The 25845-nt window shown below is 38.3% G+C and overlaps 1 protein-coding gene across 2 annotated transcripts; it reads left to right on the top strand.

Moving 5' to 3' along the window:
- Positions 1-256: 256 nt before the first annotated feature.
- Positions 257-24867, top strand: PCGF6 (polycomb group ring finger 6). 2 transcript variants are annotated; one of them, XM_074592479.1, is made up of 10 exons: positions 258-680; positions 1930-2029; positions 3418-3514; positions 4094-4149; positions 4952-5011; positions 5625-5733; positions 9523-9550; positions 12608-12706; positions 18959-19045; positions 23242-24867. In XM_074592479.1, the coding sequence occupies exons 1-10, from the start codon at positions 399-401 to the stop codon at positions 23296-23298; spliced, it is 975 nt and encodes a 324-aa protein (XP_074448580.1). In that variant the 5' UTR covers positions 258-398; the 3' UTR covers positions 23299-24867. The 2 variants fall into 2 exon arrangements, 1 of the variants encoding a protein (XP_074448580.1); XR_012587701.1 differs by lacking the exon at positions 9523-9550 and having other exon boundaries at positions 257-680.
- Positions 24868-25845: the final 978 nt, after the last annotated feature.

Below are 25845 nucleotides of genomic sequence, written 5' to 3'. Positions count from 1 at the left end.
TTTTATTCATCTTGGGCAAATACAGGTTCCTTAACACTAGAGAATTAATATCTTTTTGGAATAAAACTGGTATCCTGTGATTGACGCGCTTTCGCGATAAAGTAAACGCTTGGCTGTGCTTCATTAGCGAGTCACATAATTCTTGTCTGGAGGGACGACGAGTGTAAAAAGACAGTACGAAGAGAGTGCTGCACACTATTAAAATCGCTGGCGGGCTGAGTCCTGGCGCTCGTGTGCAATGGCGCGTCCACTAAAACTACAATTCCCAGCGCGCCCCGCGGCAACGCCGCGCACGCGCCCCGGGGGGCGACGCTGGCAGACTACGTCTCCCGCCGACCCCCACGGGCGGCCGGTGGCCGGTCCCGCGTCTGCCCCGCTCCCCGCCCCGAGCCGCGGACATGGAGGTGGACGTCGGCTCTGCTGTCTCGGGGCTGTCGAGCGGGGAGGGAGCCGGCGCGGGCCCGGCCGACGAGGACCGGGAGATGGAAGGGGCTCCAAGCTGTTCGGGGTCACGCTCCCTCCCCTTCGAGTTCGAGCGAAGCCGCTCGGAGTCCAGCGGCGATGAGGACGACGACGAAGACGACGAGGAAGAGGAGATGGAGGAAGAGGAGCTCGAGGGGGACTCCGGGGCTCGGTTCGGGACAGACGACGGGGAGCTGGACTCGGACGACGACCGGGAGGTGCGGGGGGTGGGGGGGCGAGCGGGGCGGCCCCTGAGGCGAGGGCGCCCAACGGCCCCCTCACGCGCCAGGCCCCGTTCCCGGCGTGCTCCGCGCCGCTGGTGTGGGGCGCGTGCTGGCTGCCGCCGCGATGGCGGGGCGGCCGGGGCCTGTGGAGGGGCCGGGATGGCGGGCGCGGCCCCGACCGCGGGAACCTGCCGGCTCCGGCGCGGAGCAGGGCACCGCGGGGGCGGCATGAGCTTGAGGAGGGTAGGGGGTGGCGGGGCGTCAGGCTGCCGGGTGCCAAAGGTAACGTCTGCAGGTGAGACCTGGCGTCCGCAGCAGTCGGCGGTTTTCATGCAGGTCCTGTAACAGCGGACTTGAACTTACATGCTTTTGGGGACTTCTGAAAACTTCCAGGTGCAAATCTGGTTACCTGCTTAGGCAACATAGGCTGCATGGTAACAGGCTTTTTATTATTACCCAAATTCACTTAATCAGTCTTATTTAAATGAAGCTCTTACAAACTCTTGGCGTAGCTGAGAGAGTGCTAAACGGTGGCATTCGGGCAAAATTAATGGTGTTGTTGAGGGAAAGAAAGCCCCTTAGTCTGGCTTTGAGACGAGAGGAAACAATGTAAAAATCTAATGTGTTACCTCTTTCAGGCAGATCTCAGATTATTGCTATAGAATGCATTTGTTCTTTTTTGAAATAGCAGACTTCTGACAGCAAAGTAGTTGTGAAATTGCATGCATTCCTGATAAAAGTACTTCATAACCAGAATTCAGAGCAGTGAAATTTCAGTCTTTGCATCCATATATATCTGTATAATCCCTAACTGTGTGTAGAAATAAGAGGCAGCACTAGATATTAATCAAGCCCACTTGACTGGGGGCCCTGAAATGCTTACTGAGTGTTTTTCAAATTATGATATTATTTGCTACCAGTATCCATTTTAAGCTTCAGGTTTATTTGATAGTTTGTTAAAGAGTTTATCCCAAAAGGATTGGTTTTAGTCTGCCTTTCAGATGTGAAATTCATGAAACAAATTGCATTTCCATTCACAAAAAGGTCAATTTAGAAGACTAGATAAAAGTCTTTAGAAAAGAGCTGTATATGAGGAATGACTGACCTCTTAGAAAAAACCATTTCTGTAGCATGTTGATCCAGATTTTGTTCTTGGTTTAAGGCTTTGATATTTTGGAAGCTGCAACCAGGAAATTTCATGGCTTAGCTTGTGTATTCAAACTAGTACTTTCTTTCTTTGTAGCGTATGATAAACCTCGCAGAATTGACCCCTTACATCCTATGTTCCATCTGCAAAGGTTACTTTATTGATGCTACAACTATTACAGAATGTCTGCACACCTGTAAGTATCGGTATTGTCATATGAAGAGTTTGGTTGCTGTTGAGATGTTCTGGCTTCACAAAGATAATTCTCTGTTTGAGATGAATCTGTGTTATGTTTATTCTGTTCATTAAGGAAAATATATTTGGATATTTTAAGCGTCAGAAAATGATGAAATCAGCTTAGTTTCCCAGTTTAAGAGGGAAGATGATGTAGGGAAAGATAAAGCCCAAGTAAAACAAAACTAGAGCTACTACATATTTTTTTTTTATTATTTTATTTTTTTATGTAGGCTCTAGGAATTTGAGTATGTAACTAAGAAAAGAAATTGAGTGGCCCTGCTCATAATGAACTAGAGAGATTTTTAAACTGTTGCTGATACGAGCTTGTAAATTCACAAAACTCGGTAGCTGGCTGTGTGGAAATACCAGTTCAGAAACAAAAATGGTTATATGCACCCATGGAACATTTAGTCTATAACCTGATGAGTAGAAATGGATGGATAATAAAAACCTGATTTCAGTGTTGTTATCTTGTTATTTTTCCCCTCAGTCCTCGTGTTCCGCTAACAGTTTTTCCATTGCTACAGAACTATTTTCTCTCTAAGCTAATAAAACCCTTTCTGTGAAGCTCATGTTCAAACTCACCCATGTTCCCACCTGAATCCAAGAATTTTGGCTTCCTAGTCCTTGCAGCCACTAACACTACATAGAGGGAAAACTAATCTTTTTTCTGTTTTTTTGTTTTGTCTTGTTTTTCTTTTAGGGGGCACTTCTTACTAGTTGGATGTATACCATGTAATATTCAGTGAAGTCTGTAATTTAGGAAAATGCACAACTGTTGTTATCAACAGCATAATGTTGCAAGTGCAACTGTGGTGATCTCTTAGAAGTTTCCTTGTAAATTTGGAAGAGTTTGTTGTGTTCAGGCTGATATTGAGCTGATTTGGTAGTAAATTAATTATTATAGATATTTCTACTCATTAGCTTTCTTTCCAGATTTTTAAAGTACAAGTAGAATGCAGTGAAAATGGCGGAATTATAATTTCATACCTTGGTTCTTCTACTGAAACTGTTTGTTGGGTGCTTTTTAGCAAACCTGTCTGCAGCAGTCAGTATTCTGTTGCTTTAGCTCTACTCTTGTTCTGGCTAACATAATTACAATATTGAACATGTGCCATCAGTTGGATTAGGATTATTTGTAGGAATACTCCTAATTGAATATTCAGGAGTGTTGTATCCTGTACAGACAGAGAACTGCTGTTTACTTGAGTTTGAAAGTTGAAAGACTTGCTTTGTTTTGGCTGACGAATTTTATTTGAGAAGTCTGTGTGTAATTGCTCCTGTTGTGTAAACAGATGGTATTGTATAATGGACACATGACTTTTATGGGGTTTCTTTTCTTTACAGTTTGTAAAAGCTGCATAGTGAGACACTTCTACTATAGCAACAGATGTCCAAAATGCAATATTGTTGTACATCAGACACAGCCCCTTTATAATATCAGGTAATAAATTCATGCCATTTTTATAGATTTTTTTTTCAAGTTTTGCTGCTTATAAATGTTTTGTTTTGCAGACTTGTGCTTTCTGACTTCAGATGAAGGAACGCTTCCGAGGAATGCATTGTGTTTGTTGCTTATATAAGTTTCATCTCAATAGTCAAGATAAAAATACTCAATTTCTTGGTTTACCTGGTTTGTATCCCTTTCTAGGGTTTGTTACCCCCCACCCCTGGTATTTTTATGCATTTTCTCGGTGTCATAGGTGATATGGGATCTTAACTATTTGCTTTGATTTCCTTTTAGACAAAGCTTTGTTGGCATGGTGTACTTATTAGCTCTGAAAACTGAGTTTTATTTTCTTGAACTGTTCATGAATTCTTGAAGGGTAGTGCTTTTAACTTTACATGGCTTCTTCTGTTAGAGCTCTGCTATTGGGACATGAATTTAGACAGATATGAAGTTGCTGCTCTGTCAGTCTTTATGTACATGATATTTCGACAATGTATTTGGCATCTCTTGCAGTTTACTGAAAACCATTCTGTATTGCACTAAAGATGCTTTCATTTTTTTTCTTTTTAATAGACTGGACCGACAACTGCAAGACATAGTCTATAAATTAGTTGTCAATTTGGAGGAAAGTAAGTCCCTTTCTTTATTTTATTACCATCTAGAGATTGAAAAGACTGAACAGAAAACAGTAATTCAAAGCCCCATTTCTATCTGGACTCTTTAAAATAGTTTTGTAACATTTCGTTATAAATTTTAATGAATTATCTGTGTCAACTGGCATCTTTCTGGCTGTTAAATGGTATTATGGATAGCAGTACGTACGCTATCTCATGAAACACAGCTATAATTGTATCCAGATAAAACATCCAGATAATACTTCATAGTCATGCCTTACTTTTGTATAAGTGCAGAAAATATCATTAAATCTAATAAGTTCACTTTGCTTAGTTGAAAAAAAGTTGCTAGGAATAATTCTCTCAAATGCTTTTATTTTTTCCTCTCTGCCACATTTATTTTTCTGATTTTAAATGTGTTAATATGTTCACTGTCCCATGTCATTTACGTTGAACTTTGGGAGCCAATGAAACTGGGTGGACTGAATGATATATTTGGACTATAGATGGTACAAAAATAGAGTCATGACAGCCTACAGACTGTATAAAAATAGTAAGGCCAGCCAGAAGGATACTAGTTTTCGCAGCTATTTCAGTATGATTTATAGGCAGTTTCTCTGATTTCTTCCCAGTTTTTATTAATAAGCTCTTAGTCTGGGTATGTTAAATGTCCCAGCCTCATATGGAATACTAGTGATGGGGAGGGTTTGTAGTAACTTGGAAAGTTTTTAGTGCTCTGACCATTGGAAACTATGGATGTTCTCAGCATCTGAAATAACATTGCAATCTGTTCTGTATTGTGGTTGGTTTTTTTCAGGAGAGAAAAAACAAATGCATGACTTCTATAAAGAGAGAGGATTAGAAGTGCCCAAACCAGGTGAGCTATAGTCACTTTAGAGGACACTGTTAAGGAAATATTTACTATACCATTTACTCTTAAGGGCTTTCCTTGAAATATTAGCTCACAACTGAAGAAGATATGTAGTATTGGAAACGTGGGATTCTTGGTTGTCTGATTAATGTAACTTGTCACAGTTCTCAGATTAGAAAAATAGATGGAACTGGCAGCACTTAAACTCAGATTGTGGTTTGATTTTTTTTTTTAAACAAATTATATTTTGTCTACAACCAGGAAATATATATAAAACATGTGTTAATTTTATTTTGTGGCCCTGAATAAATAATAGATGTTACAAAGGAGTAAAAATAAAACTTCGAAGTCTGTTGACAGATGAGGGATTATTCTAATTATTTTTTGTTTTACTATCAAATAAACAGCTCTTTGGAGAAGTGCCATGCTGAAAGCTATTAAAATGCTAGTTCAGATACACAGCATGAAACGTATAAAGAGCTGATTTAGTCATAAATAAATAGGGTGAATTGCATGGGCTCTTTTTCCTTATGAGCTTATCTGTTCTTGGTGCATGTTAGTGTCTTGGGCTGCTTTTATTTCAAGTTGTATTTGCATTTTATCTATTTGAATATTTTAGCTGTCCCACAGCCAGTTCCAGTGAGCAGAGGAAGACCTCGAAAAGTTCTGGGCTCCGTGTTCCGGATCCCACCAGAACTTGACATCTCCATACTTCTGGAGTTCATTGGGTGAGTTGTGAGCAAATGTAAGAGCCAAGTGGCTGATGTGAGGGTGCTGGTTGTGTGTGTTGGACTGTTGCTGGCACTTCCTCGTTTGAACTTACAGTGCAATAGTGACAGCCAGCTCTGCATAGCTAGGTGATGCAGATAATTGTGTAAGGTGTCTTCCTGTGAAAACAGCTTCCTAAAAAGTGTAGTTTTAAAACTTGCATGTTTTTATTTTATTTTTAACTAAGTAATGTGGTCTCAGTGAACTGAGTGATGAAATACCTGTCTCTTAAACTTCATAATCCCTGTAGGTGGCAGTACCATTAATGCTGACTATGTTAGGACTTGCTCGGAGGAACTGCAAGTACAACCCAGACAGCAAGAGTAGTGTTCCTGTAAATATTACAGGTGGCGGTAATAATGTGGTCTATTATTAAGTTTGCCTGACAGTTTCCCAGACTTTAATGAATTACGCTGAAGCTTTTGTATCAGGACTTATTTTTAGCCAATGGATTGTGAGGGGGAAATCCAGCCCAAACAACTGAGCTGTTTTCAGGGACACAGGAAGGAGAAATTGTATTGCTTTGGCCATGTGCAGATTTATATGTTAGTGATTGAAAGCGGGTAACTGAGAAAGGATTGGAAGTTGTAACTGCTCTGATAGCACCGCACAGTGGAGAACCTCTGTTGCGGGGGAAGCAGCTTGGCTTTTGCAACTCTTACCCCTCTACCCAGGTTGTGCCTGCTTTTGGCCTGGCTTTGGCTGAACACAGTGTTCAGAGAACTCCAACATGTAATCACAGCGAACTGTTACACAAATGTTGTAAAGTCAAGCCATCAGAAATTGGGAAATACTGGCAGCAAAGCATACCATCTTGATTCAGCATCACTCTTTGTAGACGTCACGTCCTAGTCTTTTCATATTGTTATGTCCAGTGTTTCCACTGTGTTTTACTTTATTCAGAATACAGAACATTTCCTCCATGGGGAAATTTTGGCCAGGTAGGTGATGCTGTGTGTTTTTTCGGTTTGTTGGCCACTTTATTATTTTTTTTAAGTGTTGCCCATTACATTGCTTCTTTATTTTTTTAAATGGATGAAAAGTGGGATTGCAGGAAGAAAAGAGAAGGTCTTCAAGCTAAACCTGAGGATCAGTCCCTGACTGTTCCATAGAATGTCCTTGCAAATCCACATACCTGACTTAATTTCACTGCTCATTTTCTGTGTGCCTGACTTGCAGAAGTGCTGAATGCTCGCAAGCACAGGTGAAAGCAGTGGGAGTCATGACTAAAACTGTAGTATGAAGTGTTCTGCAGGCAAATCCAATCTTGGATGTCCCAAATTGAGCGCTTGCAGTTCTTGGTTACCTTTCAGCACAGTCTGTCTTAGGTTCCTCTTTTTAAACAAGGTATTACACTGCCATTCTGCTGAGTAGGATGGTATAGAAATATATTAATGTGTTGGAAGAAATGAGACTGAGGAAATTAATGCTTTTGCTTTAAAAGCAGGCTTGCCACAAGGAAAGCCAAGAGCCATGTGTCGAACAGGAAGGGAAAGCAAAGATATTATATAGCTCTTCAGCCTGTGACCGTTGTGTATTGTACACTAAAAACTTAATTTAAATATAGTTTTTAATTGTACTTATAAAGGATTTTTTCCCTTTAATGAATGTGGTATAAAACACATGATGTAATTAGTACAGGCTCCCAGTGACCTGGGGCTCAGGCATGCTTTTTACCCCATTGAGTAAAATGTGATTAAATGGATAAATACAGACATAAGATAAAATGCTTTGACTAAAAACCAGGTAGAAAAAAAGTAAAGCTAATACTATTCACCTTACATTTATGTTGGGTTAGGAGCATATATGCTGTTATTTTATTGTCTTGGCTGTGACTATACCTGTGACCGCAGTTAGCATCTAGATATGAGTTTGAAGGACCTGTGATGGGTACTGGCCACTGCTGTGCTGGCCCGGCAGGTGGCAGAGAGAGCATATGGAGTGAAAGGGTATAGGAGCATGCTTTTATACCGACAGCCCTACATCTTCCTCAGTGATAACTTCACTGTAAAATTACTTTAAAAACAGGAATTAGATTTTAGTTCCAAGGATGTCCCTTTCAGGTTGGAGCACTACTCTATAGGAAAGCTTACGTAGATTTTCTTGGCTACAGGATTAGAAACAGTTTGAACTCATTGTAGTGAAAGTACTTTGTTTTAGATCTCCACTGTGAAAGTCTCCTGGTTACTTCTGCCCCCCTGCCATGATTCTCAGCAGATACATTTTTCTTTTTTTCAGAGCAAAAGGAAGATGTTAGGCAACTTAGACCTCAAAACTAGTAAATATGTATCTGCCTGTCTGTGAAACAAGGTAGCTCTTGAATCGATGTTGTTGTATTTGTTTTTCTGGTAGTGGTATTTCAAGCTTCCATTCCAGTGTTGGCAGCAAAACAGGTAATACTGTGCAAATACCATCTATACTATGTGAAACTGTTCACAGTGTTCTTGTTATGTATATGGAGGGAAGCACAGTATGTTTCTAACCAAAAAAAGGATGATGCCTTAACAGCATCTACTTTGTGATTTATTTTAGTGACTTTTTTAACCTTTGTTCTTCTTTTATTCTTTATATGTTTCAAGGTTAATATATTTTCCTCTTCAAAGTCATAATCAAAGAGCTTATGTTGATGATGAGACTTTAAGAAAACTCTTTGGGTAAAGAAAACTTGGAAGATTGGACTAGGCAGCAGAAATTGTTACTTTGAAAGTTTGACTGTCTGTATTGTGTTTTTGGAGTATATTATCTAATTGCCTGTGGCTATGGAACTGTATCAAAGAAAATGACAGCTGTTGCGAAAAAGCTTTTCTATGTTTGTGTGTTAGTAACTTTAAATTTCATTTCAGTGGCAGAATTTGATGATAATTTTACTTAACTCTGATAGCTGGTACATACTTAGAGGTGGAGTTACTCTGTTACAGTAACTTGAAGTGCCATGCTAATGTGTGGTCTGCACAATCATTACAAATACATTTGTTTGCTATCTCAAATGGTCAGTAGAATTATAGTCAATTTATTGTGGTGTTTGATTTTTGCCCTCTCCAGTGCTTACTTCATTGAGACATTTATGCATTGCACTACAAGGTGGAGGTGTGGAGTGCGGATGATCAGTAGTAGATCATGTGCTTAGACTGGGCATCAATGAAACTCTATTGAAGCCAGATGGGAATTTGGTCATTTCCCATCTTTGTGTGTATTTCACCTTCCAGAGAAACACCTGCTGCTTTCCTGAGTTCCTAGAAAGCATTAGCATTAATCCTGTGTTATAAATAGTCTGGAAGGCCAACAACTGGCCCAGAAGGCCTCTTTGGTGGTTGGGCACATTCTGTCAGCAGCTTCTTAGGTACTGTCTGTTAAAGTTCCAAATATCAAGGATGATGAAGTATGGGTGTTGAATCAGCATTAATGTTACAGACTATTCCTATGAAAATTAATGTTATGTATAAAAATGGTTTCAGGCTGTGTTGTTTTTTTTTTTTCCATTTCATGTAGACAAACCTTAAAGTCATAAATAGCTGAATTCACAAGAGAAATGGAGTACCAAATAAAGGGTAGGAGAAAAAGATATAAAAATTCAGTCTGATATTATTCCATCTGTTAGTTTAAAGAAAGGAGGAGCTTGATTTGAAAAATAAGTTTGATATACCAGACCACTAAATCAATAAGTCACTATTATGATAAAGAGCTTTAGGGTGTTAATAACTGTTAACCTTAGCAATATTGACTGTGTTTACTCTTCTCTTGTTTTTCAGAGCTAACGAAGGCACAGGGAATTTTAAGGTGCAGATGTGATTTGAATTTTTCTCTTATGATTTACTTCAGAAATATGTATAACCTGAATGTATTTGATTTAGTTTGGTTTTCTTACACTGAGTGCAGCCTGAACTTTCATCAGCATAGTAATATCCAACCGTGGATTACAGTGTACTTTCAAACCTATTATTGCATAGCATCACAGAATAGTAAAAGAATGCTTCTGAGGCTACATAATTAATTGTGTGGGAGAATGGGAATGATACTGATGAAACTTCACCTAGGTGATTCTAGCTTGTTATTCTTGCATCTCTCCAAAAGGTGCGCTACTATGGCTTTCATTGGAATCCTGAACAAAGGTGTAGGCATTGTCTAAAATATTGGTTTTTGAAGATTATCTAGTTCTAGTGGAAAGCTTGCATAGGTTATTGAGAGGAAACATAGCCTGAGGTATAACAATAGTGTAATAAATTGCTATGTGCTTAAACATAACCAAAAAAATATACAAATTGTCTGGACAGCACAATATACTTCCTTAGTCAGCAGAAAGCTTATTCTTTTTTCCATCCTTTCACCAATAAGGTCTGCTGTCTGAACAGTGCTAAAAAAGAAATAGCATTCCTGATCCTTGCTAAAAAGTATGGCTCTTCTTCCAGTATGGATCTTCTTACTGTGCTGCTTTGGTACAGATTCCTAGAGGAACTGCACGTTGTTTGCTTCCTTCATGATTTCATATGCTGGAGTTAGAGATGCTCCAAGTGTGTCATTCCACTATTTTGGCTAAATACTTGGAAAACAAGGCTCTTCAAAGGCAAGAAGGAGATGTAATATAAAATTACTTAGTATGTGTTGCATTTAATCTTGCACTGTATTGGAATTGTAGGACCCAAAAGATTGAATGGCACATAGAATGTAAAAGACACCTGACAGATACAGTTAGGAAGATTTTACTGTTGAAGATTTTGAGTAAAAAGCATGTTAGTAACCTACATGTGAATTGTCCTGATGGTACCATTTTACTAATTTCCTTCATGTTTTCAGCTGAGTTGTTTTCTAACCAATATGTTTTCAGGCACAAATCCGAACTGTTCAATTTGATTGCAGTTATTCATACTACTTTTAATAGTAATTACATTTGTTATAGCAGAGCGTAGGAGGAAATTTCAAACATTCAGATACAAAAATAAGAATTTTCACGAAGAGTTGAAATATGAATATAGTTTCCTAAATCAGAATTAATCTGTAGAAGCTGGGCAGTGTCCTGAAAATGTCTACAGTTGATTTTCTTCATCTGTTGCACCCCCACACCTACCCAGCATTTCAGGAAAGGGATTTTTTTTTTTTTTTGTGTAAACGGTTGGGAGTCTTGGGGGGAGGGGGTAGCGGGGTGGTCCCTTTTAAGCCATAAATATTCCTGCTCACTTTAACTCTGGCGTTCTGAGGATGTTGAAGGTGAAAGGCTGCCCACCAATACTCACGGTGAATAGTTCTGTGCTGCAAATAATCCGATCCATAGAGTAAAGTGCCACTCAGCTTATGTGCATATTTAGACTTCTATATCATCTATGTGAGTTTTAAGAAATACCACATACCACATCTTTCAACTGGTATTTTTCTACAGCACTTTCAAATTCCTTGCTGTATGTTAACCCCCCCCATTTCACTGTATCTCTTCTTCCTTTCTATCCTTATTTTCTTCACTACATTTTGTGTCTTCGTGCTTTTTTATTCTACTTCATGACCAAGGGGTTTACTTATCAACCTTTCAAATCCTTTTCGTATCCACTTCTCACAAAACATACCCATCAACAAAACCAAACAAAACATTCTCATCCATTTTTGGCATTGCTCTGTCCTTAATGACTTGTTTATCTGTCTTATTTTTCTGAACTAGATGTTGAACTTCATATATAAAGGGTTTTCAACCTTTTTTCTTTCTTTTTTTTTTTTTTTTTTCAAGTGGGCATGGGCAGGGAGAGAACAGGTTACAAGGTCTGTGGCCATAAACTGTGATTTATACATGCAGCAAGCGTAAATTCAGCATCACTAAGCTTGCAGCAGCATGGTTCCTTAGATCAGGTCTGACTGGCATTTCTAGCTCTTGTACGTGAATAAATCAAACTATTGTTCCAAAACTACAGTTATCATGGATACATATTTAAATTCATGATTGAATTCAAGGGTGTAGTCCATGACCCTCTGAACCTTCTTTCAAATTAAAAGAATATGATGAACCTGGATAATAAATCGCAGCTGTTCAGAAGTCAACATAAAAATCCAATTAATTGACACAAAAGAAAATCCATTTATCACACTGAATGCAGTCATCTGCTCTGCCTTTGTGCCTCTTTGCTTAGCTGCCCATATCACCAGTCAGCTGTTTAAAATTCTATCCGTAGAAGAGAAACCTATTAAAATTTTTGAAGCTGGCATAACAAATGTCTTGTCTTTGCAGTCCTTGGTGTGAAAGTATTTAGAAATGATACAAAAAGATTTCAGACCAGTTTTGCCCTTGTGTTCTGTATAGTAGTATAATTCAATTGATTCTGGAATTTCATGGACTATTAAGTTGATTCCAGCCTAAGACATAATATAGAAATACTTCTAGAACGCTAAAGGGCTTAAGCTCTTTGCGTTACAAAATGCAGTATGGTTTAATTACCCGAATCATGTTTGGTACCCAAGCCTGATCTGGGGAAAATAAAGAAACTGTGGGAAATAGTTCATGTGTTTCTGATGAGTAAACGCTTGTGAGGGGAGAGGTTCTTAACATGCTGTGTAATACTAATTTCTGTGCAGAATTAATAGCAAATATCATTCTCCAATACTTCAATAGTGAAATGGGGCTGAAGTCAGTAGTTAGTTATTTTTAAATGTTGTTTTAAACAGCAGGAAGTTTGAACCTGGAGTCTTAATACATATTTATTCCTTTCCCTATGAGGTAATCTGGAAGTAGATCAGAAAAGGATACAAAAATTTAAGCTGTCTCCCTCTGTTATTGGGTGTCCACCTGGGTTTGGGGTTTATCAAGGATGATGGCTGAAAAGGTACATTGTCTTAAAATCTCACGTTTATTCTTTGCAGCCTTTGGAAAAGAAGTTTGTGCGTGTTTCAGGGGAGGCAACGATTGGACATGTGGAGAAATTCCTCAGAAGAAAAATGGATCTGGACCCTACTTGTCAGGTATGCCACTTGTAGTGGGACTTACAAGTACAGTGTGATCAATGTAATGCCTGTGCTTCAGACAAAACATTTCCATTGTTTGTTAGAGTCTAGAAGTAATGTTAGGGGTTTTTACTGCAGTAAGGATTAAAAAATAAAACATTTCAAATGTTGTGATCTGCAAGGAATAAGTCAACTAATTTGCAACATGTTTAAATTTTCATTATAATACTTCATTATTTGCATAGAGTTTCTCAAGTTCCATTGAAGATTTCAGCACATGAAATTCAAAACCACAAAATACTGCTGTTTCAGCGGTAAAACTGAGTATATAGACAGGAAAATGTGTGAGTGTGGGAGGATGTGAAGACAGAGACAGGTAGGGAGCTGAGTAACAGTAAAACTGAATGTTGAAGAAAAACAAGGGCTAAGAAAGAATGATACTGTGGATGGATGTGTGAAAATGAAAGGTATGAATGCAGATGTAGGCATGTCCCGCCAAAAAAGAATTCAGAGGAGCAGAATACAGTACAGAAGAATTTAACTTAATATTTCTTGACCATTTTGATAGGAATTGCATGTCAAAACCAGTTCTCAATTCTTCCTGTATTTCAGCAGCCATTCAGTTGGGAAGGTGCAGGAGTTCTGTAATGTATAAACGATTCTTAAATCTGTCAGTTATTGTCAAATCAAGACAATGCTGATGTGAATAGGTAAATGGTGGAAGTTAAGTGCTGGCTTTGGAGTTAAGGTTGTGTTTTCATACAGCAGTAACTGTCTGAGACACTACAGCATGACTGCGTGCCTCAATAATGACTATTTATTCATGCCACTTACCTTTTCAGTGGTGGCAAAGCAAATCAGATATAAATTATTCATCATTCTGAGGAAGTAATGTATTTTCATTTGTTGGCTTCCTCTCAGTCTCTGCAGCTTTGAGGTGGTGCTGACTCGATATTTTGAACAAATAAAAGTATCCTCAAAATGAGACTAGAGAAACTTCTTGCATTAATTGAGTTACTGTTTATTTGAGGGGAAGGAATTGTTTGTTTGTTGGGTTTTCTTAAGTACTACATCAGAATCTCAATTTTCAGGAACACCGAGCATCCGTAATGGAAACTGTAGTTACTCATCTTTCAAAATCAAGCTAGGCCTGTGTGTTGGATGTCTTTCAGATTTTGCAATCTTGCGATCATCTAACAGACATAACTTGAGAATTTTTCCCCCATTGGTTACTTTCTGCTTGGACTTCCCAGACAGGGTATGATCTGCTGTTAGTGGGTAAATGTTACTGTGTCTCAAAAGCCAATGATGATTTCATAGACTTCCTTTCTCAAGATGTTGCTTGATGCTGACCCAGGCACTTTATCTATGCTAGTATCCAGTTTGCCATTCTGGAGTAAGGCATGGCCATTGGCTAGTTCTAATGTCTTGGTCTCTCTGTGCAAGCCCTGCCTGTCTGAAAGAAATCTTAAATCTGCTTTCTTCTGTAGTCAGATCCTTTGGCTGCTTTTTTTCCCTCTCTTAAGTGATCTGCTCCCTGCCGCCCCCCGCCCCCCTTTTTTTTTTTTTTCAGTATTTTGGTCTCTGGAAACCTGTAGTCTTCATGCCACAAATCATGACTGATTTCTTGAAGATATTCAGGCTTATTTTTAAAAGATTAGAGAATTGGGTAAATGAAGCAGGAAGTATTTTCCATATCCTGATTGATAATTTCTTTGTCATATGGGGACTTAAGATTAAAGGAGTGTATGTAGTGAGCTGTCACCTTCCCATTGTAGTATGCAGAACTGAAGCTGATGGTTTGTTGGTAAAGATGCAGAAAGTGAAAGGGATGTCAGATGTCACTGAAGATTAATAAGCCTAATGAATCATGTCTTACTTCAGCTTCCCAGGATGGCTAATAAAACAGAAACTGTAAAACAAAATTAGGGAGAACCTGAATATAAATTAGCACAGACAGAAGAATTTAAGAAAATAGGTTGTAAACTATATGTGCAAAGAATATAAACCTAGAGGGTGCTTGGCTGCTTTTTTAGTTTGCTGTGGAAATTTGGAAGAGAGTTGAGGACTGCAGTGGTTCATCATTTCCTGTAGACTTCCCCAAAGTATGTTAAAGAAGAAATAGATAGTAACTTAGGACAATAAGCTTTTCTTTCTAATGTTACTTTAGTCTTGATCTGACTATCTCCAGTTCTTCATTATCTAAAATAATCAATTTTTATATAAAATGACATGAATTTGGTGCACTCAGTTTGGGACTAGAGTTCAAGAAAAAGATTTCCCTGGGAAACTAGGAAATTTCTTTGCCTGAAATGTGCATTTATGACTATAGAGCTAAAATGCACTGCATTTGCAGTATTTTTCCCCACATTTATCTACAGAAACCTTACTGCCACAGTGTTTAATTGTGCCTTACCTGGGACTTGAAAAGATTTGATTCGAAAGAGGGCACAGAGTCTTTCCTCCTTTCATTCCTCAGTATACCAATTGTGTTCTTGGTTTCATTGTTGAAACTTGTAGTAAGGGCACTAGGTGGGGTTATTTTGTGAATGCAGTGAGTTCCTACTGAACATCAGTTTAACAGTCAGCAAAAGTATTATTTGAGAATGTTTTATTTGTTCCCTGTAACAACTGATTCAGTGACCAAGTGATAAAAGTATGATACCCATTCTCCTGAACTACTGACTGTATTGGGACCTCTTTGACTTAATTTGGTCGTGTATAATATTAGCTAACGTTTGCCCTTCTTCATTAACCTACACAAGTGGGTTGGATTGAGGTTGATGAAAATGTGAAATAAGCCATCTGACTCATGTGACGGTATATACAAAAGTCTAAACAGCAGTTTTGAAGCAACTGCCTTTTTTCTTTTCTCCTAATCTCAGGCCTCAAATTATTTTTAGACTACTGTATTTGAGTTTGCAAATCAATTATGATTCAAATTTCCTAGTTTATCTGAAAGGTTAAGACTTCATTTATTTTTGTCTACCACTTCAGCTGACAGGCTGTAGTTTACTCTTTCTGGTGCTTTGTTTTGATCCCTATGCTTTGGACAATGATTAATTTTCTGTATGTGCTTATATATATATTTCTAATTACAAGGTCTCTCCTGAACGTTCTTGCTGGAATTTGTTGGGGGTGTTTGTGAAAATAATTTTTGAGCAACTGGAATTGCTAGTAATATCTAAGTAGTTAACATTGAATTTGAACTTAATACAGGCTATGGTGTTAGGAATCCATTAGGTGATTGGCTTTGATATCTGATGCACATCTGCATAGTTTGTGTTCTGCTGAAGGGTGGGAAGGGAATGAGAAGTTTTCTTGAATGTGTTATTTCCTTTCAAGTCATCCTGCAGCATCATTTTCACTTCTTGTCATTCATTCTGTAAGGGCGAGAGAGAGACTGATGAAAGATTTGCAACTTGGCTGGTCTAAATGCATTAATGTAGCTTACGGAATAGAAATGTTCCATAATCAGATGTGCATTCCTGAAAGTGTGTGTGTGTGTAAACTGCAGCCTGGGGAAAGATTGGAAGAAGGTCTGTGCTCATGCACTGTAGTTGTTGATGCAGTTTCTTTGTGCCGGTCTTAGACCCTGTAATAGAAATATCTGGTACCTTTGAAAACTAAATAGCAACTAGAGGAAATGGAAAGCTTTGTCAGCTTTTTGAATAATTAGCCCAAGTACTCATGTCAGTGTCTAAAACTTTGTGTTTTCCTGATCCTTCCCTGGATAGTATGGGTTGTCATAGAAACTATTGATTGAGGTCCACTGCTTTCTGGGCCAAATTCCCCCTTGAGATGAATCTTACGTGGGATGAAAGTTTTCCATTTTTATCTCTGTCTTACTTGGTGAGTATTAATTTATAATTGTCTGTTATTGTGGCTTTTAGAGAAATAGCTCTAATAGCAAACATGCCACCTAAAGAAAATAAATGGCATAATGGAAAGGCTACTTTATTTAATAAGAATTTTAACAGAATTGACTGAGTATTCAACAGCTGCACCTTCATGTTTCCTTTCAGTGAAAGGTCAAACTATATTCACTTCTGTCTCACTAGCTATCAGTACTAGTTGGCTTCAGTTTTACCAGTCAGTTGACATTGTAGTAAATTCATAGTACTTGTGTTGCTGGCGCTTCTTTTGTAATGGAATATGTTAATTCCTGTATGGCACAAGGATTCCTCTGAGACACATTTCACAACTGATTTTTCACACTGAACTAGTATTTTTTTCATTGTGTCTTTTATTCTCTTGTCCTTATAGAATGAATCCTAGCATAAGAATTATCAGGCAGAAATTCAGGCTTTGGTGCTGGCATGAGGAAATTAGGCGTTTGTTATTCAGAGCACTCAAAAATGGTGAAAAATTCTTCTCAATTTATAAGACACTGGATCTTTAATGATGACTGTTTGAAACTGGAGCAGTGGGATATTTTCAAGCAAGCATTCTGATTCTGTTTTGAAAGATTGTCAGCAGTTGTCACTGTGTCTATTTGCATCCTATATTGGGCAAATAGATTAGATTTTCTGTTTCTGTAGAATATATACAACGTGTATGTATATATGTTTCAGTGGGAGCATGATCGTTTTCAGTGCCTTATGGTATAAAAATTATAAGCTTATAAAGCAAAAGTAATTTAACTCATATCACTGGAAAGCAAAGCAGGCATGTCTGTCTTGCTGCAGTAATAACTGTAGAGGTTAGAATGCACAGGAAACAGCAGAAATAACTGCAACCACCTTTCAAAAAGAAAAAAACATATTTCTTTCAATTTCTGTGTTAAACACATCAAATGTTGATGTTAAATATATACATTTGTGTGTATGTATGGATCAATATCTAATCAACATGTAATGCTACATCCAGATTAGTTTTTACCTGCTGGTTTCCTCCTAGAAGCTAAAAACAGCAGGAATACTAAGCAGTTTACATCTTCTGCACATTAAGATTCAGCCTAACGCAAATGGAGTATTCTGCATCGTTCTCATACTATACAGATGGTGAAGTAAAGTAGCCCATTTTGAGCCCCTAAGGAGTAGAATTCTTGTGTTCCTGATTCCTAGAACAATGCAGTTTGCCAGCATGAGGCATAAATCTTCCTAAATCTTTTCATGAAGAATGAGAGATAGTGGGTCAGCATGCAGAAGGGCATAAATCAAGGGAATTGAATAGCTAAAGCACAGAGTGCACCCTGTCGTGGAAAGTGGACATATAAGAGAATACGTAATGATATTGCAGTATGCTCCCTGACTACTGCAGTGGCAGAAATTAGACATTTTGCTTGCAGAAAGCCGTGGGACAGCTCATTGTCGATGCTCTTAACTTTAACTTTGAGGTTTCGTCATTGTCATTCACAGATAAGAGCCCTCATTTCCATATCTAGAAACTGCTTCTAAGGAAACTAACCAAGCTGCAGTTGAGAGAGACACAATGCTGTGTTAGCTGCTCTAATTTGGAATGTTAGAGACTGGAATTATGCTATGTACAGTAAATTCATAGTAACTTTATAAAGAAGCATATTTTTCATAATAGTCGAGGCAGGGAATTCAGAATACCTCATTGTGATTTCTTTTTTCCCCCCAAATTACTGTTTTTGTGGGTAGTTACTTAACAAAACTGCCTCCTCCAGAATTGCAGACATCATTGACATAGTTTAGCTGCAGCAGAGGATATTGCTTACAATTGCTGAGTCACTTGCATCACAGAAGTATTGATTGCATTTTGAAGGAGACCTGTATGAAGTAGTTGCTGACAGTGGCATACAGTGAGCTGTTCTTTTCAGTTAGAACGCTTCTTCCAAACAGTCATATTAATCACACTTAATCACGTATTTTCTCACTCAAGAATGAGAGTAGCAATGGCTTATTTTCTGTCAGTGGCACAAACAACTTGCCCTCTTCTGCAACTGATGAATGACTCTGGGTGTTTGTGGGATTATTTTAATACATGATCTAAATTCCCATTAAATTCATCACAGCTATTACTAAACAGCTTTTTTTCAGTGGATGCACTAAACTGGGAGTGAAACAATAAACTGTCCTCTCTGTTCCAGAAGTGAGCCCCAGGTCAGGGGCGTGGGGTGGGAGGCATTAGGGCAGCGCAGTAGGGCTATGCGTGCTAAATACATTTGGACAACGAAGGTAAAGATGCCTTTAGTGTCTAACATGGTAGAATTGAACTCTTCTAATCAAATTTAAAGGTCGTAGGTTCTGTTTTGCTAGTCCAAAGGTAGGTTGAACTTTTGACTGTGTCTGTGTTCTTTCACAGGTGGACATAATATGTGGTGATCACCTGCTAGAACACTACCAGACACTAAGGGAAATTCGTCAAGCCATAGGAGAGAGTGCAGTACAGGTATGTGTGGCAACGGGGGCTTTGTTCCAGGTTTTCTATTTCAAAATAGAAGACTTCTTCCTTAAGCTATCAGGTAGCACCAACTTGTCTGAAGAAGACGCTTGGAAAATCTCTCCAGCTTATGCAAAATGTTTTTTATATTGCAAATAGAGTTGAAAAGTATACCATGTGCTAAGAATGTTCTGGATGGTGTGATGGTGTTCTGGATATGAGGGTGTTGTGGGGTTTTTTTCCTACTCCAAAACAAGTTGCTATCTTATAAGTGATAATTATACTAGCCTTTCTTTCAATTAACATTCCTTGTTTTCCTTCCCTGGTGATTGCATCTCTGCAAGAAATCAAAGGACTGAAGCATCCCAAATGAAGCTAGCCTTTTGACTGGATCAGGGGAATAAACTTGCTCATAAAAGCACAAACCAGAGATACAGAGTAATGAACGCAATTAATATGCTTGATGCATATTATACCGGTCCTGGTCATAGCATGAGCATATAGCCAACTTAGTTCTTGTTGATAACTTACTGTATTAAGTGCTCCTGGTGCTGCAAATAAGAAAGCTCTCTTTTTTTTTTAATTTCGCTGTGGATCTTTCCAAGCATCTTTATTTCCCATTATAAAAGTGGAGAAAACCAATGAAATAGTCTGCCCAGTGCATAGTAAGATATAGACGTAGAATCATGATGAATGGTAAACTGTATATTCATTGAAACTTGGAAGTCTGAAAAGTTAATGTTTAATCTAATACAATGGGAAGAAATAGGATTTAGATTGGTATTTTATTTGAATAGCAATCTAAACAGATGGCAGAAGGGCTAAAATAATAGCTAATTCAGTTCTCTTGACTTGTTTGTTCACACACATGGACAATCTTTTACATATAAGTTTCTTCTGAGCACTTATATGCTACGAGAGGTCATCTGTGTCAGGGGCAAGGAGTGGAGAGCTGATTTCGAGGTATCTTGGACATTGCATCAGCTGTACCCAATTTGAGTAACTAGGAGGGACCTCACAGCCAGGGCGGATGTATGTGGCTCATGCTAGCATTGGCAGACATCAAAAAAACTTTGAGGCTTGTGGTGTGTACCTCAGTTTCTGTAGTCAAAAGGAATAAATGCCATACTTGATGTCTTAGCTACTTATATAATAATATGAAGAAAAAAGGAAAATGTAACCTAACCCACTTCGGGAAGGAAGCGATAGAAACCGAAAGGAAGCTGGCACTGGTAACAAACTTGAGCTCAGGACATTAGAAGCATTGTAAGTAAATATAGCAATCAACACATAGTGATGGAAGTGCCCTCTACTAAAAGCTTCAATAGCAGTGAGATATCCAGGGGTATAGTGCATGCTTTTAGACTTCATCTTGGCACAAGAGCTTTTCATCTATGAAAAATGCTCTTGGGGAAGCACTTCAAGGAAAGCTGCATTGGTTTCATTTCTTGTCAGAAATGGATCTGCCAAGTTGAAATCTAGTGTCTTTCGTTTCTTGTCAGAATTGGGTCTGCCTGATTGATGTTTAGTGGCAAAGTACCAGTCAGCAGCTCCACAAAGAGAACAGTTGTCTCAGGATATGTTCTCCAGTGATGTGTCAAGTCTCGTTATTACAAAATCAGTATGCTAGTGATGAATTCTAGCAAGCCTGCTCTCTTGGGCAAACAAGCAGAAAAAGTTCATTGCTTTTTGTAAAGTCTTGTGCTTTCATAGTAATTTTTTCCAGGAAATTTGAAAGATCATGTTCATCCTTAATTTTTCTTCATTTTGTTATGAAACCTTTTAGGATGAAAGTAGTTACCGTAGGAATACTGCAAATAAACGACAGTTGCTGCTTTTTTGATATTGAAATAATTGTGACATTTTCATGTTTTATAGTCTTATATTATTTTGCAGAAATCATGAGAATGCATTTCTAGGATTAAAATACATTGGAAAATGGTTTTAGATAATTATCCAGGAAAAAAAAAATTAATAATGGATAGGTCAAGTCTAAAAATGGTAAGGGTTGTTTCTTTTTCACCAAGACCTGAAATTCAGTGAGGGGCATGATTGTCCTAGCCCAGTGAGGCTACAGCTACACAGGAACTGGAAGCTCCAAGGGCATCTTCTGCCATCATAACCTTCCAGCCTTTCCAAACCAGTGTTGGAGCTTGGAATACACCTAACAGCTCACAACAGGATGCTGAAACGCCTTCAACGCTGCCATTATCATTTACCAGTTTCGGAGGTTCATTGTAGATGCTTTATGCTAAGAAAATCGTTTCAGTGGCTACTTATGCAATACAAAGTCATTTAAAGGAATAAACATTGGGATTTTTTACTTGCATGAGTACAGTCACTGTTAAAGAAGAAAAATAACTGCTCTTCTGAATCACATTTTTTGTTTGGAAGTTCATTCATGTCAGCAGTTACTCTTTTTGCTGAGAAAAGTGATTTAAAAAATGCGGATAAGTTTCTCTGCCAAAGGCATTAATTTTAACATACGTTCTTTGGCAGCATTTACACTGGAAGGATTTCTTCCAATGCGAAGCAGCATGACATATGTTGTGTGGGATTTATTTTTCTGTGACGTAATCACTGTAAACTTTGAGGAGCTTTTACTCCTCCTAAATGATTCTTAAATGCTCAAGGCTGGTTTTGTGAATATTTTGGTTGTTGGAGGGTTTTTTTTTCCTACCAAGTGATGCCTTAGAGCCTCAGTAGGTTAAATGCTCCTACAGGTGCAAGCTACCAGAGTTTTAGCTGTTCTGAATAACTATGGGTCTTTCCAGCAAGTGTGGGAAGGTCAGTTCCTGATACTGGCCTGTGATAGTAACCTGTTTGGGTTGTTTTAATTGGAGTAAATAGGCAACTTATTTTAGCAGTTGTATGTAAACAATTAACATGTTGGTTTCTGAGTAGTTGATAGTAGGCTAAAAAAAAAATAAATCAGGAATAAATCTTGTAGATCTCAGGATATTTTAACATTTATGAAATTGGGTGTTTGGTTGAATATTTCTAATTAACCAGAAATGGGATTTCTAGCTCTGTTTAGGGCAAAAGCATTAAAAATTTGCTGCACAGTATTTATATAAAAAGAAGCAATTTGGCTCAGTTTTTAAAACAGTGTAGAACTGGTGAAATTTACTGCAAGGAGACATCAAAGACACTGACAGAAATTTTTAAAAGGCTCAATTTTGTTACCAAGCGTTGAGATTGCCTGTAATTAAGAGCTTGATCCAGTAGGTGAGGAAGGAAACTTGTTGTTAAGTATATGGGAATATAATTTCTTCCCTGTATTCCCGTCCTCCCCTATGCTGCATGAATGCAACATGATCCAAGCTGCTACTTATTTTCACTTGTCTGAAACTGGCCTTGGAGCTCTGTATCACTGATGGATATAATAAGCTCACACATGGGAAAAGCTAAAAAGAGTAGCTTCCTTTATGTCCCTGGCCCCTGGCACAGAGGTCTTGCAAATTACAATGCTCTCTTTGTAACACTCACCTTTTTGTAACCCAATGCCATTGAATTTTTTTGGTCTCTCCTGAGCTAGGCAGTAAGAGCTGTGACCTAACTTAATTACTGTGACCCTCTAGCACACATCTGTTTTGGAAGTGTTTTCGTCTGCTGTGGGGATACTGAAGTTGGAAAGTGTGGCACTTCTTGTTGCTGCTGCTCTTATAACATCAAAAGATGTATATACTGTGATGTTTCTGTCAGTTCCACTCTAAAGTTTATAGCTGGGTGTAGCAGGTGGGATCCTTTCTACATTTTTTTAGGTCAGGTTCACAAATGTGTGGCAAAGAACAGTGAAGAGTTTTGCTGCAGAAAGGATCGTATTTCATTTTGCTTTTCTTCTTGGTTTAACAGGGATATTTCCTGTGTAGATAGATAATTTTATTTAAATGTCCTACTGCCAAATGTACAATTTGAAAAGTCATTCATGAAATAATACATTGTACCATTTTCTTATTGTATAAGTACTTTTTTTTTTTCCCCCCACACCCATCTCCATCTCAAAGAGGAGAGGGGAATATAATTATTTGCCTTGATATTTCAAAACTTGTGTTTGCAATATGGAAGAGATGTGGTTTAAAAAGGCAAATGAGATTGAAGCTGGGGTTCTGCAGTGCAGTGATGGTCATACCAGACAGAGATGGACACGCCTCATGGAGAAAGTGAAGTGGTATGATGATACAGTTTCTTTCTCATCTCTCTAGGATGGTTTACTTGTACTGCACTATGGCCTGGTAGTATCTCCACTAACTGTAACTTAAGGATTGCTAGAATGTCAGAAGGCAAAAGAATCCGAAGTCATCAAGCTTCTTCACTGCTGTTTTTCACCAAAGAACGCCATCGTATTTCCTGTGATAGGAAGCATGTAAAAAGAACCACCAACAACTGCTGTATGCTTGTAATTTAAGGTCTGACTTTACCACTGTAAAAAATTACAGCATCTGTAAGTACAGCTATAGATGTTGCTATGCTTTGTGTTACAAGTTACTGTCTTCAAATTTCACTCAGCTCAGGGAATTTAAATGCTCGGAGTAGCTGCATTTTTTACTTTCTAAAACCACAAGTTCTTACAGGGTGAACAGCCTTTTTTCCTCTAAGATATGAGGTATTGCTTACTTTCTAAGTGTCTAGCTAGAACAGTGCTCTCAGGGATGATCTTCAGTGGGCAGTACAATTTACTCTGGGGAGGAGACAGTCTTTGCCTACAAAAATAATAAGTGTACTGTGATCATCTGTCTTTGGATGCGATTTGGGGAGAGGAAGGAACTTTGGAAATGCAGACCAAAATAGGTAGAAAATCACGCATCATAAGCATTGTTTTTTGAGAAGTAGCATTAAATTTAGCTGTTTTTCTTGAAGAAAAACAATTTTGTTTGCACTGGAAATATTTTTGCTGGTAGTTTGGCTTAAACCAAATGGTAGATCGTGCACCTCTAGTCTTAATGGAGATGAGCTGGCTGTAAGCTGGTTAAACTATGCATGAAAAAAAAAAAAGTAGCACCTCTTTCTACCTGCTTGCTGTATGTAAAATAATCACTGTCAGCCTGATTCTGCTGTCATGTAAAATCTGTCAACTGACTTGACTGGCAGGAGCATAAATCCTTTCACTTTAGCACATATTTTTCTAGCAGCAGTGAAAATGGTAGCTTTTTCCACTCTTTAAATGTATATTAGTGCATTGTAGTGGAGACCTGGGTTGAGTAATGTAATACTTGCCTGTTACTACCAGATTCACGGAGGACATTAGGTAACTTCAATTTTAATGTTAAAATACTAGGTTTTGTGACAACTGTAATACTTCAGATTCTCTTCTGTTTTAAGATTTCTATGGTCTCTTGCACAGCATTAAGGACCAGAGCTTTGTATGTTACGGTCTTACTGCATACTAGGTCATCAACGTGGGGATTCATGAAAGCTACCGTTATGCATCAAGCTGCCGCCATTCCCTATAGTCAGCATAGGGAAAGGGAGGAGGTTCCTTTGTGAGGCGTTTCAGAGCACCTAAGTTAGCTCAAATGCATTTGCTCACTGGCATCCTTTCTCTAAAGAAAGCTTTCATGAATCCTTCCTCGGGTCTTTACAATAAATGTTCAGTTTTGTCTGTGAAGACGACACATAAGAAAAAGTCTTGTTTGAAGTAATTCTTGTGATGCTTCTAAAAAATGTAACAAAAACATTTCTAGCTACAAAATCCTATTTTACCTTTAAAGTTTGTATAAAAGTAGTGTTTAAAATGCAGCAGAAAATGATATTATTTTGTAAACACTTTGTGAGTTGTGTTGATAAGAGATTATATATTGTAACAGTAAAATAAATTTTATTTTAGCCGATTTAAAATTGAGCTCTCGTATTTCTATGCCATGCTCCCTATGTCAGCCTCAGGTATGGCAGTTGATATTTAAACTGCTGGATGTGCTCAGGGGTAATTAGAATGACAAATTTCAATTAGGATGTTGAGTGGTGAAGGGTAGTTTAATACCACAATCTCCGCTGGAGCTAACTGCGGTATTGTGAGCTGGAGTAACACGGAATTTCTGGGACTCTCATTTTTACAAGGTTTTCAGTGAGAAATAGCTCAGTAAAGATGTCAAGATGATTTTTCAACACAGATAGAGGAGAAATAATCCTATGTAGCTACAGGACCCCTTTTTTCCTCAATACATACATCTTTTTGTCAAAGCCACCTCTAGATTATTTTCATTCATGTTTATGGCTGTTGTTACCAAGTCCCCTGTGAACCAGATCTTTCCCTGCTGCTCTGGTCGTCCTGGCTTTATACAAGGCATCTGGCTTGTATATGTCCTGCTGCCACTTCCTGTCTCATTATCACTCATGGCTTTGTTTTGTATATGTAGCTCTATGCTTAAAAAAATCAGCAGTAAAATCAGACACATTTTACATTGCAAATTCTCCCCTAGTCCAGGCTTGAACTTCATGTCTACAGAAGGTCTTATTTGCAGTTTAAATAGCTATATAGAAGCTGATAGTTAATTCAAATTAATGTCGTTATAGGATACTGCTGACTTGCATAGCCTCAAGATGACTATGCTGCCTCTGGCTCTGATGTTCATGTCAGGTTCTGTTTTGTTTGTTTGTGTTTGTTTTTTTTAAAAAAGGGCTTCTGGATATCTTTAAAGAGAGATTTTCTGTAGGGTAAATCACATGCCAGCTAAAATGCAGAAGGCCAAGACTTCCTACTTCATTCTTTCAGTGGCTTAATGAGGAGGACTGAAGATCTGTTGCCCGTGATATTTTGGTATGAATGCTTAGTGACCTCTTATTTCCCGTTTGTCCTCTTCTCTCTCTAT

Source organism: Larus michahellis, chromosome 6, assembly GCF_964199755.1.
Source record: "Larus michahellis chromosome 6, bLarMic1.1, whole genome shotgun sequence".
NCBI lineage: Eukaryota > Metazoa > Chordata > Aves > Charadriiformes > Laridae > Larus > Larus michahellis.
Note: the sequence above shows the minus strand (reverse complement) of the source record. Positions and strands in the feature narration are given on the sequence as shown.

Coding starts and splice junctions, on each gene's coding strand:
- PCGF6 (XM_074592479.1), top strand. CDS start 399: ATGGAGGTGGACGTCGGCTCTGCTGTCTCGGGGCTGTCGAGCGGGGAG. Junction 9,551..12,607: donor AAGGCACAGGGAATTTTAAG/GTGCAGATGTGA, acceptor TATTCTTTGCAG/CCTTTGGAAAAGAAGTTTGT. Junction 19,046..23,241: donor TAGGAGAGAGTGCAGTACAG/GTATGTGTGGCA, acceptor TCATCTCTCTAG/GATGGTTTACTTGTACTGCA.